The sequence below is a fragment of the Colobus angolensis genome, unplaced genomic scaffold (genome assembly GCF_000951035.1).
Source record: "Colobus angolensis palliatus isolate OR3802 unplaced genomic scaffold, Cang.pa_1.0 Scaffold196, whole genome shotgun sequence".
NCBI lineage: Eukaryota > Metazoa > Chordata > Mammalia > Primates > Cercopithecidae > Colobus > Colobus angolensis.
In genome coordinates, this window is record NW_012115110.1 from 4,001,759 (window position 1) to 4,014,484 (window position 12,726).

Here is a 12,726-nt window from a genome sequence, read left to right on the forward strand (position 1 = left end):
CCCCACACACAGAAAGCTGGCTGTGACATCATACTGTACACAGGCCCCCCACACACAGAAAGCTGGCTGTGACATCATACTGTACACAGACCCCACACGCAGAAAGCTGGCTGTGACATCATGCTGTACATGGGCCCCTACATGCAGAAAGCTGGCTGTGACATCATACTGTACACAGTACTCCACACGCAGAAAGCTGGCTGTGACGTCATACTGTACACAGTACTCCACACGCAGAAAGCTGGCTGTGACATCATACTGCACACTGGTCCGTGCTGGAAACCCATGTGTCCAGTAAGAAAACGAATACAGAATAGGAGACCCACTCAATGAATTAATTCATTTTTGACACTTGCTAACAGGAGAAACTACTATGACATACTGGAATGTTAGGTGAAAAGGCAAGGTATTTAGATATACACAACACAATCAAAACTATTCAACACAGTGAAGACTAGAAGTTGCAAAAAGCAATGTAGTTACTCGAAGGAAAAGAATCCATGTACCTTTTTTCTAAATATGAATGCCCTTACACAAAAAACCCACTGGCCAAACGGTGCTGGCTGTTCTTTGAAATCTCCTATGGGGAGGCAGAAGCCAGTCCCTGACCAAGAACTCCCTCCACCCGCAAGGTGTCTCCCCTGGCATCTCAGAAAGCTAAAATGATTCCAAAATTTGAATAAAGAACCTGAGCACACTCTTTTTTCTCGTCTTGCAGTGAAGCTTGCCCTTAGAACAAAGTTCAACTGTATGTCACAGTCTAACACCTTCTGTGCCCTGTGATGATGAGGAGACAGGCCTCATTTTAAAGGTGAGTGTTTGAAAGCACATCATCTGCTCTACTGGTAATAAAGGTGCAGTTCTGGCCTTGGTGTGCCTTGCTCCATTATCTTATTTGTCAACTGGTTCAGAACCTGGACAGGGAAAGAGGGCATTATTTACTGGGCTTTCAAAAGAAAGCCTGCCAGGCCGGGCATGGTGACTCACACCTGTAATCCCAGCAGTTTGGGAGGCCAAGGTGGGCAGACTGCCTGAGGTCAGCAGTTTGAGACCAGCCTGGCCAACATAGTGAAACCCCATCTCTACTAAAAATACAAAAATTGGCTGGGCGTGATGGCACATGCCTGTAGTCCCAGCTACTCGGGACGCTGAGGCAGGAGAATCACTTAACCCGGGAGATGGAGGCTGCAGTGAGCCGAGATGGCGCCACCACTGCACTCCAGCCTGGGCAACAGAGTGAGACTGCTTCAAAACAAAACAAAACAAAAAAGCCTCCCACCTCGCAAACACACACAGACAGACATACAGCCAGCTAGAACCACAAATTTGGTGAAGTCTGAAAAGATTCGCAAGCGTTCACTCAGAAAACCAGCAGTAACATTCTGAATACAAGAAAAATACAGACATTCCAGCCTGGGGAACACAGCAAGATTCCATCACAAAAAAAAAAAAAAAAAATGCTTTCCATCTTGGAAACACACATACAGACAGACATAAAGTCAGCTAGAGCCACAAATTTAGTGAAGCCTGAAAAGATTGGCAAGCATTCACTCAGAAAACCAGCAGTAACATTCTAAATACAAGAAAAGGAACCAGCCAGCCAGTCTGGAAATCAGAAAGACCAATGAAAACCCACAAGCAACAAAGGTTTCAGACCGATGAGGACGAACCCATCAGTACCCCAGGACAATCCCATCTGCTCGTCCCTCCTCACAGTCTTGATCACCAGCATTCCCGTTTTCTTTCTCACCCTGCAGCTTTTCCTCACTGCCCCGTGCCTGGGTCACGCTTGCTCACTCTTAACTTTCAAATGCGGTGCACTGTGTGTGAGGTTCTGTCCACTCTCCCCCGACTAGAGATCAGTGGGTTTTCAGGAGAAGGATGCTTCCCCACTGCTGCTGCAAAGAGAGACCCATGGGAATGAGAACCAGAACTTGGATTCAACCTGCTTTCAGATGACAACCCCTCACGAAGCCACTGCTTCAAACACTGGTATGTTCAGGAAACGGGAGAGGGTGGCAGAAAGCATCTAGAGCTCCAGGCAAGTAACCCCGTCCTACAGCACAGCCAGCCCAAAGAGCACACAGCGTGTTCTCTGAACGGTGACAATTTCGTGGTAATGAGACAGGCAAATGGCAAGTTATCTCAAATGTGAGGAAAGTAAAGCCTGGTGGACTCAGGTCAGCAAGTCCTGCCTGCAAAGGATGACTCTAGCCACGAGTAAGGACAGGCCTGTGCGGACAAGAGCCTCTCTCGCCTAAGAACTTAGGAGACCTGGCTTTTGGTCCCAGCTACAAGCTTACAACAGAAAAAGGGGAAAAATTAACCACCTAGAGTACTTAACTAGGCAACAGAGACTTAGGAGAGTAGCAAACGCTTAAAGAATCTACAAACATTTTAAGTTAAGCAGCACAAGATGGGCTGTGACTGCTCACCCCAAGTTAAGAAAGCCACTCACCAAGAAACCGAGAGAAGCTGTCTTTAACAAAGACAAAGCGTACCAGCAAAGAACGCAGTGAGAACGCCCAGGAACAGGGGGCTCGCCCTCAAGTCTGAGTCATAAATGCAACTAGGCATGCAAATTAATAAATGCAATCCATTTGCCTTCTCAGGGATCTGAAAGCAGACTGTGGCAAGGGAAATAGGAGGTGTTTGTGCTGGAATCATGGTTTTCTAAATTCCTAGCTAACGAACACAAAAATCTGAGCAGGATTCAACAGTCCTAACAACCGATCCCAAATCACACTTGAAGGAGTAATTTCACTACAACTAAACTATTACGTCCCCCATGCCCCCCTCACACACCTTTTGGAATAAAGTATCACCAACACCATGGCAATTATGACCATGCAAAAACATCATCCAGAAATGACATCTTTACAGAGGTCTACGTAAGCACAGGAAAATAAACACAGCATTAAATTCCAGCTTAAAGGACTGTGAAGGCATCAGCAACCACAGGGCTGAGGGCACAACCCAGACCAGCCAGTCGCCGAGGGCAGCCTCACTGGAAGGATGGCAGTGGGTGGGCACTGCCCAGGAAATGCCTGTCTCACTGGCTATGCACCAACTGACCTCACACACGTGGGTACAGGAAACACAGTAAGTTTGAAATTTCTCATTATTGACTCTAAGGAGAATATGATGGGAAAAGTTAACATTTTGGCAAAACATAAAAGGAGAAATATTTTCTATCAATACACTGTAGAAATATGTTGCTGTTTCAGAATATTCTGTATTATGTGTCGGTCCCTCAGTATAAAACGGTATGAGGCGACCTCACGCCCACTAGGATGGCTACTAACAACGAAGAGCCCCAGCTAAGAAGTGTCCCTGAATGTGCAGAGAAATTGGAGCCCTTGTGCACTGGGTGTGGAAACGTAAAATGATGCAGCCACTGTGAAAAAGAGCATGGTGGGGGCCCCCAAAATTAAACACAGAATTACTATACGATCCTATGATCCAGCCATTCGACTTCTGAGCGTATATCCAAAGAAGCGTAACCAGGGTCTTGGAGAGAGATGTGTATGCCATGCTCGCAGCAGCACTGCTCACGACAGCCAAAAAGTGGAAGAACCCAGATGTCCATCAACAGATGGATGGGTAAACAAAATGCGGTTCATATAAACAACAGAATAGTGTTCAGCCTTAATAAGAAATGCAATTTTGACACACACTACAACATAGGTGAGCCTTGAGGACCCTGCAGTAAGTTAAATAAGCCCCCAGTCACGAAAAGACAAATACAGTATGATTCCGCTTCTGTGAGGCCTAGAGTAGTCAGATTCACACAGACAAAAAATAGAATGGTGGCGTGAGGGGCAGGGAAGAAAAGAGAGAGACGGCAGCCACTGTTGAAAGGAGTTCAGAGTTTCAGTTTTGCAACGTGAAGATTTCTGGAGATGGGTGGTGGTGATGATTAACAATGGGAATATACCTAATGGGACTGAACTGCAGGCTCAAAAATGATTAAGATGGTAAACCTCATGTTATGTGTATTGCATCACAATTAAAAATTTTACAAAAACAGTGATAAGGATCTGACAATTTTTCAAATTTAGGAAAAAACAGCCAAAGCTCCTTTTGTTTCCAAACCTCCAAATTCCAATCAACTCACAAAATACAGCAAATCCACATATCCACGTGTTTTTAACTAGGACATCTCCTTAATCCATAACCGTAAGTTAGAGGTTCATCATATAAACAAATTCCCAGGAAAAGGTCTACATGAATACAAAACACAAAGAAAAATAGTGTTTCTGAAAAGCATACGCTGTTAATAAAAGATCCATCAAGTGTGCTTACCTTCACTTTTTTCCAGTAAAGATGCTATGACTGCTTCATCCTCAATAGGGTTTAGGGAACACGTGGAATACACCATCCTTCCACCTTCAGCCAGCTGTTCGGCCCCGCGCGTTGCAATCCGCAGCTGTAAGCTAAGGGGAGGTATCAGATGACTGTAAGGCCAAACATATCCATGAAGCACACATATTAGAAGCACCTACTTACATCACATATTCATCACAAGTTTTTATAACACAATTATACTTTTAAAAAATCTTCTAGGGATCTAAGTGAAGTCAGAGTAAACTTATATGAAGTATTTCATGTTAATAAAAAAATGTATTATATAAATATTCTTACTGGTCTGTTAACCTTTCCCAATATGTCAACCAGCAGAGCATAAAGTTCAGTAACAACAGAATTCAAGGTATCAGATGAAATTTCACTATTTAAAAAACCTCCATACTTTCTAAATATGTGGTATTTCTATGAAAAATTGGTATCATACATTCCAGTCGTAACTCTTGTCTTTGTGTTGCAAAACAGTAGACAGTATTTTATGGAGGTGAGGCCTCCTGCTATAACTGGCTGTGGTGGATGCTAACTAGTATTCTTTGGCTCAGGCACAGTACAGTCCTGCATGCAAGACCATGGCATTTGACATGGCAAATGAAAAAAAGAATACAAAGTTTTATAGACAGCATGATCAAAAGTATTTGAAAAAAGTACTTTAAAAATCCCTATAAACAGAAAAACAATACACCAAACATTAACAGACATGATCATTGTGTTATGAGATTTCTCTTTAAGAATGTTCCAAATGTTCTTCAATGAACAGTTCCCCATCATAAAAAGCCAACTGAAAAATATTTCTAAGAGATCAAAATGTCTCTTAGCAAAACAATGATACAAGAGAACAAAAACAGAGAGAAAAGATTAGTAACACATACATCAAGAGGTAAATGGTCATTTCATGGAAAAATACATGTTTGAAGTGTTGCAGGAAATTTTTACAGAAGGCATTTTTCATCAACATGTTATCTGAAAGGTCTACAATGTGCAGTTACTGCTCCTGAAAGGTTTTCAAATAACTTCTGCTCAAACTGCTGAAGGTGGCCATTGCCCATCCTCTGATGCTTACAGCTCTATAATGAAAGAGTGGATGCTCAGTTGCATAACAATAAATCTGTGCTAATCCACTTGTCACACAGCGTTAGCAGTGATGAAGTTTTACTTACCCGTGTAGCTGCAAGCTATTTAAGGTGGTCCACTTTTTCCAAACATCAATGTTTTTTCTCATAGTGCCGTCTCCACTGGAAAAAAAGGTATTTAAGAGTGTAAAGCTCCCTACAGGTGGATGACTGCACTTCAAAAGATATGTCACATTCAAGCTCAGTGACAAAACAAGCATCACAAATATCAATTAGGAAACAATCTCCATCTTCACCAACTACAATTAACTTTCCGTTTTTGTTTTCGGGATTTTCTAATGTATTATACTTTTAAATTATACTTCAATTTTCAAATGGAAAATAATGGATTTGAACAGCAAACTCCACTCGCTATCTAAAGAGATATTAATGTGCTTCCATTTAGAAAAAATACTAGGCAAGACTAATTTGCAGACCTAGGACACAGACCCTAAAATACTATTGAAAACCTCAGTTAATCAACAACGGTATTTTAACCAGAATGACATGAATAATGACTAATAAAAAATTTTCCACAGTTCAGCTAATATATTAAATTTTTCCTACAACCACAGTTAAACATTTCTGACTTTCCACTTTGATTTAATGGAAGTTATTTTCACGTTTTTGTTAATGGAAGTTACTTCCATGTGTATTTCATAATAAAGACTGGATTTGTTACTTCCTGTACCTAATTTTATCTATCCTGTTTTCCCAGAAGGTAACGTGTTTCTGTTGGCTTCCTCTGTAAATGCTGATTTTCCTTGGTGGTCTAGCCCCGTGTACAGGAGGGACTAGGTCTGCAGGATGGAAGTGTCCCATGAGATGAAACCCCCACTTTACAATGGCATTCCTGGCTGTACACTAGTGGCCTGCATGATAGAAATCCCACCACAATTTCCGAAATTTCCTCAGCTTGCAACCTCTTGCTCATAAGGTCACTGTGTTCTCAGATCTCAGAATATGATACAAGGAACGAGTTTATCTTTCTGATCAAAAAACAGGTGTGGGAAAACATGAGACCCAAAGGAAAACTGAAAAATTGCAACCTAGGGGAAATAAAACTTCAGTTCATGACCTATTTAAAATTTTACTTTCAAGAGGACTTTTTCCAGATATTTTAACACTCGGCTATCTTCAGAGCCATCAGTAGCAAGTTTCATACTGAGTTCTGCCATGAACAGTAACTCTGCCACTTAATGAAACAAAGTGGCATTCTTCCGTAACGTGGTGTTGTATTCAAACCTTGCGTTCTGTGCTGACAAGTTCTGTGGCAGCTTTTGGATTCTGGTCTTGACAAACTTATGTTATTCAGAAGGCATTACCACCTGGGATCATCATCTGTGCACCTCCTATGGGAACGGAACAGACGACGTCTCTACTTGTGTTTCTTTCCTTTTAAAAAAACTGTTACTCAGTTATACCGTGAGTATTATTTTATAATAATAACTAAATAAACTACTTTAGTTTATTAATAAAACTAGCTTAATAAATAATAAACTATTTTATAAATATAAACTAAAGTATCTAAAATGTTGACGTATTATCTCAAGAAAGGTATAAATACACAAGTAAAATGAATTTCTTAAGGGCTTGAACTCCAGAATGTCTTCTTTTTTCTTTCTTTCTTTTTTTTTTAAGATGGGGTCTCTCACTCTGTCGCCCGGGCTGGAGGGGTGGCACCATCTTGGCTCACTGCAAGCTCCACCTCCTGGGTTCACACCTCAGCCTCCTGAGTAGCTGGGACTACAGGCGCCCACCATCACACCCGGCTAATTTTCTGTATTTTGTTTAGTATAGAGACTGGGTTTCATTGTCTTAGCCAGGATGGTCTTGATCTCCTGACCTCGTGATCCACCCGCCTCGGCCTCCCAAAGTGCTGGGATTACAGGCGTGAGCCACTGCACCCTGCTCGAAATTTCTCTCATTGAACTAAATACCATAAAATCCAATGTGATTGCATATTATTCTATGACAAAGTTTTTTTTATATACTGTACTCATTGGAAGAACTAATACAAAATAGTTGGGGTGCACAAATTGTTCCAAGCAATAACATCCTAAAACACACCACAATGAGTCTAAGATTCTATTTTCTTCTTAGGTATTTTCTCAGTGTTTTTTTCTCTTTATCTTTCTGCAGGCTATCGCAACCACCCTTTTCTGTTCTTTATCCAGCATCTGCTGTGCTGCTTATCATTAAGACTCTACGTGTCCATCTTTTGGTTTTGGCTCACGCTATCTTTCTCCGCACCCCAAGACTCACGTACAAATGTGTCATGTTCACGCACAACTTCATTTTAGTCTCTGTTTGACTTGATTTCTTTAGTGGATTTGGGCTTTCTGGCCAATAAGATAAATACCTGCAAGGGACATCACATAAAATTCGATCATAGAAGAGGATCTCCTTCCTGCCGTCCACATCTATCTGGAGCCTGGGTATGCTGGAGGCATCATGGTTGACCACCATGATACAGGGGCTGCTCAGCCTCTTGGCTTGATGGACGAGTAGGTAGCAGCGCTTGTTGTCCACATCATTAGCAATAACAAATCCCTCTGGGGGCACAGAATTGCAGTGTCAGGTGAAACAGAGCCTAATGGAGTCACATCCTGAAATATGTGACCTCTAAAGGTCAGCCAGTGAGAAGCTGCAATCCACCAAACTTAAGACCCACAGTCAAGGTTTTCTAGAAGTATGTTAACTGGTTCAAAAAAACGAACCAGGTGGCTCTGGATGGATTTTATGGACACTTGAATTTTGAAAGCCTCAGAAGTCATCTATTCAACAATTATTCACTTGTGCCAATTACCATGCCAAAAATATCTTTTCTATTAATAGTAACAATTACCAAAAAAAGATGAGAAGAAAGGTGTAGAAACAACAAAATCACCTTACAAATGTTTTAAAATCCTGAACATGAGCCGGGACTCTGCTCTGTGAGCCAGGCTCCCAGGGTGGGGCCCCAAGCACCTGAACGTGGAAGCTCTTCCTGGGAGGCTCTGCAGGCTGAGAATTCTACTGGGTGTGCCTCTGCTCATTTCTGGTTCTTCTCACACCCCCAGCAAAAAGGCAAATATACCGACAACATTTATAATCAAAGCCACTCTTCAAAACAGTATAAAACGCAAAACATCCACAAAACAAAGAGGAGAACCTGCTGCTGCTGTGACACTAAGGTTCTGTACTGCCAATGTGGAGAAAATAACTAAAAACAGGGAAAAGTGAAGCAGGCTTTTTAGCCAAGGCATTATCTTTAAATAACGTAAAAAAGAAGACTTCAAAAAACAGACCTAACAAATATGCCTATTAAAACAGAACTAGAGAAGTTTGCCTGAACAAAGGTAGGATGAGAAGAAAGCTAACTCTAAAACATCACGAGAGGTATTTGTTTCCACTTAATAGAAAGGGGCGCGGTGTCACTACAACAGCTGCCATTTCCTGAGTACCTCGCAAGCTACATACTGACGCATCCCATTTTATATGGGATGTCTAACACTGTAAGTAACTTGCCGATTGGGATTTGAACCCAGGGAGTCTGACAGTAGCTTTCAACAACTACAGACTACCACCCTTCATGTAAGGCAGTAAGTAATAATAATAATAATAATAATAGTAATAATAATGAGCAAAAGTGGGGGAAGGGGGAAGTTGTTACTAAAAATTCAAAGAGTGACATCTATCTTCCGCAAGGAGGCTTGATAAAGAAACACCATTTGCTTTTATAGAAAACACACATAATTCTAAAATAAAGCTCCCCCAAGGCATGAGTGTGTTGGTTTGAGTACTACTGACGGTGGTAGGCAAGATGTCCAGTTCTACTTCCGGTAGACAGAAAACACATCTGCTTGCATAGGAGACTTCAGGGCCAAATGAGCAGGCAAAGTTAGAGTCTTTTCCTTGTCTACAATCTGCCAAAGTGGCATTCCTACCCTTCTGAACACAAGTCCGATGCATACCTGGAAAGGGGACATTCATGTCGGCATGTAGCATTTCAATTAACTGTGTGGTCTTTGAGCCAGGTGCTGCACACATATCTAAGATCTATTAACAAAGCAAGAAACTGTTTCATGTTTTTAAAAACCAAATATTCTGCATTTAATTTAAAGCAATTCTAGCTTTTCAATTTCTATTCCCAGATCTAAATATACTTCCTTACAGAGTCTATAGAATGACATATTTTACTTTTAGGGATTCCATAATATACACTGCCCCAAAATCACAGAATGATATAGGTCCAGTCTCCAAAGAGGATGGGAGCAGAATGAAACTGGAAGCCAGTGAGACTAAATATAGAGATGAACGAGTAAGAATCATGAGAATATAATGCTAAGGAACAGAGCTACCTAGGCTCAAATCTCAGCTCAGCCACTTATCAGCTCCGTAACATCAGGTCAATTACTTCTCCTTGCTTCCTTTTCCTCATCTGGAAAAATGGAAATGGTGACAGTATCTGCCCTTGGATGGTTGTGTGAATGATACAGCAAACTAATTCACCTAAAGAGCACAGAGCAAGGCCAGAGGCAGTGGCTCATGCCTGTAATCCCAGCACTTTGGGAGGCTGAGGCAGGCGGATCACCTGAGGTCAGGAGTTAGAGATCAGCCTGACCAACACCGAGAAATCCGTCTCTACTAAAAATACAAAATTAGCCGGGTATGGTGGCGCGCCCCTGTAATCCTGGCTACTCGGGAGACTGAGGCAGAATTGCTTGAACTCGGAAGGTGGAGGTTGCAGTGAGCCAAGATTGCGCCATTGCCCTCCAGCCTGGACAACGAGAGTGAAACTTTGTCTCAAAAAAAAAAAAAGGAAAGAAAAAAGAGCACGGAACGATGCTTGCCATACGATGAGCTCTTGATACATGTTCATCACTATCATTTTCAACCTAATTTAGCCAATCACCATCACTGAAGACAATCCATATAGTAAACAAATCAATAAAACTAAAGTGGAGAAACTAGTTTTCTAAACCATAAAAATTAAGTAGGACAAAAACGAAAAAAAAGAAACTAAGATATGTACATATCACTCTTTATCCAAAGTGGAAAGGAGAAAAAAAGGACTAATTATATTAAGAAAAAATGGTTTCAACAAAACAAACAGGCATGACACTGCTAACAAGCTGCCCGCCCACACGTTTCTAGTTGCTGTACGCTACCTTATGATGAGGCCGGACGTTGAGGAGTAGTGGTGGGATCATGCTAACAGCTTCTTGACGACTGATATTTCCCTTGAGGAAAAAAAAGGCAGCAACGATTACAAAAACAAACAAACAAAAACCGCAGAGAATTTCAATCTTTGGCATTGTTTCAAAGGCAACAGGAAAACAGCACAAAATCTTACATAGAACAAGAGAACTCGTACTATCACACAGAACACTAAATGAGGATGGATCTGTACACTAGCGGACAAATGGTAGCTATACCATTCAAGTATTAGAAATTCAGGTAAAATACCAATTTTTATGAAAGAAAAGGGACTTGAAGCTTACAGAATCCCAACTCCCCGTCGCAGGAGAGCACAGAAGCTAGAGGGGCAGCTCTCAAAGACAGAAATGCTATTAAATATTTAAACAAAAACCTTCGACAGCAGACAGCATCAACTCAGGACAGAAAGTGACTGTCAGATGGTTTTTCCTTCTTGCCTGAAATTCTGTTTCTTAGTCCTCCACTATTTTCAGACATAGCCCATGTCCACTTTCTATTTCTCACAACTACCCTTCAAAGAGATGAAGACATCAACCACTGCTTCCATCTTTCCATCTTTAAACCATCAATATCTAAAATCCCTCACCACACTCCCTGCCCCGTCTTCCCCAGCGGGCCAGGATATCTGTTACAAGGCAGCACTGCTCAGGTGCAGACAAAATCCTCCTGCCCTGGCCCAGCACTAGCCTCAACCACACCTCTATTTTAACCACCTTGAAGCTAAGGCTTTGCTCCATCACAACCCTACGAAGGCTGGGCCTTCTGGAAATGAACAGCCACCCAGGCAGCCATCACTCAGGCTGTGACTGTCAATACAGGCTTTCACACTGATGGCTGCTAATTTTCACCTCATGGGTTTCTGGTCAGCATGAGTCTGTAATGACTCACTCACTAGGCACATTGATTCCAAGCTTTTGAGTTATATGTGTGATCCCGATATGGTGGCCTCCTGTTTCCATCCAAGGTTTAAATTAAAGCATTAAGTAAGACGGGGACATCCTGGCAGACAGTCACCGGATTCATGATCACCCCGTGTAGACGTTTTGTGGCCAGCTTTCCATAACCCAGAGGTTACTGCCATTCATCTCAAGAACTCTCATCACGCTGACTCCTAATCAAAAACCTTCACTAGTTCCCTACATCTGCTACCCACACTAAATTCCCATCTCCTCCATCTTCCAAAGACGCCAAAACCTGACTCTTCCCACCTATGCATGTGTATTGCACCCCACAAACCCCCTGCTCTCTTCCAAGTGCAAACCTGAGCTATTCTCTAGCAGCTTACTGATCTTTACTTGGCCTTCCATCTAAATTAAAAGTTGAGCAAGAGAATCCTCCCCTGTACTGGTCTCAAGTACGGAACGGGGTATGTGGCAGCACTTAGTTCCTGGTTCTTGTTACTATTCAGGAAGGAAAAGCCAGGCAGACACAAGCCCAGTTTACCCAGTTACCTAAATGACAGAAAGCCAAAGTGACAAAGAACCATAATCTGGTGACACACAGATTTACTAGAAAGTAGTAGTTTAGAAAACAGGAAGGAAGAAGCCTCTGATTTTAAATGTGAGAGTAAGAATTCCAAAAAAAACAAATAAATACTCAAACTTTACGGGCATTCATTGAACTATTTACTACATGAGCAAATAGCTGTTTTGCCGGGGATGGTCTGCCGCTAAAGGTAAAAATCTCAGCACCTGAACTGCACTCAAGGAATGTGGGTGGCAACAGAGAAGGTGAAGACAGATGCCGCCCTGTGAGGACCACAGCTGGGCTTAGATATTTTGTGGTTCTTACATGTTTTGCGATTACCAAGAAGAACATGTGCTAAGAAAAAATACATAGTATAAAAAGTAAAATCAAAAGCTTCATTTTTAGTAAAATAAATTGATTTTAAAAAACAAAACCAAAAACGTATTCCCCACCAAGATGGCCTTAAAAATATACTACTTTTTATGGACAACAGGCATCTGAAATGTGAACCTGAGAAGGAAATGACAGTGCAGTGCTCACCCCAACCCTACAGCCATCCCCAACCCTACAGCCATCCCCAACC

At 41.8% G+C, this 12,726-nt stretch overlaps 1 protein-coding gene across 1 annotated transcript in view; it reads right to left on the reverse strand.

The window, feature by feature from the left end:
* The window catches only part of NSUN2 (NOP2/Sun RNA methyltransferase family, member 2), a gene marked incomplete at its 5' end in the record, with an annotated part of 38,098 nt that overhangs the window by 14,438 nt on the left and 10,934 nt on the right, over positions 1-12,726 (reverse strand). The window contains 5 exons of the mRNA XM_011940960.1: positions 4,306-4,436; positions 5,523-5,597; positions 7,837-8,029; positions 9,431-9,515; positions 10,628-10,699. Coding sequence (XP_011796350.1) covers positions 4,306-4,436; positions 5,523-5,597; positions 7,837-8,029; positions 9,431-9,515; positions 10,628-10,699 — 556 coding nt within the window. The remainder of the gene's footprint in view (positions 1-4,305; positions 4,437-5,522; positions 5,598-7,836; positions 8,030-9,430; positions 9,516-10,627; positions 10,700-12,726) is intronic.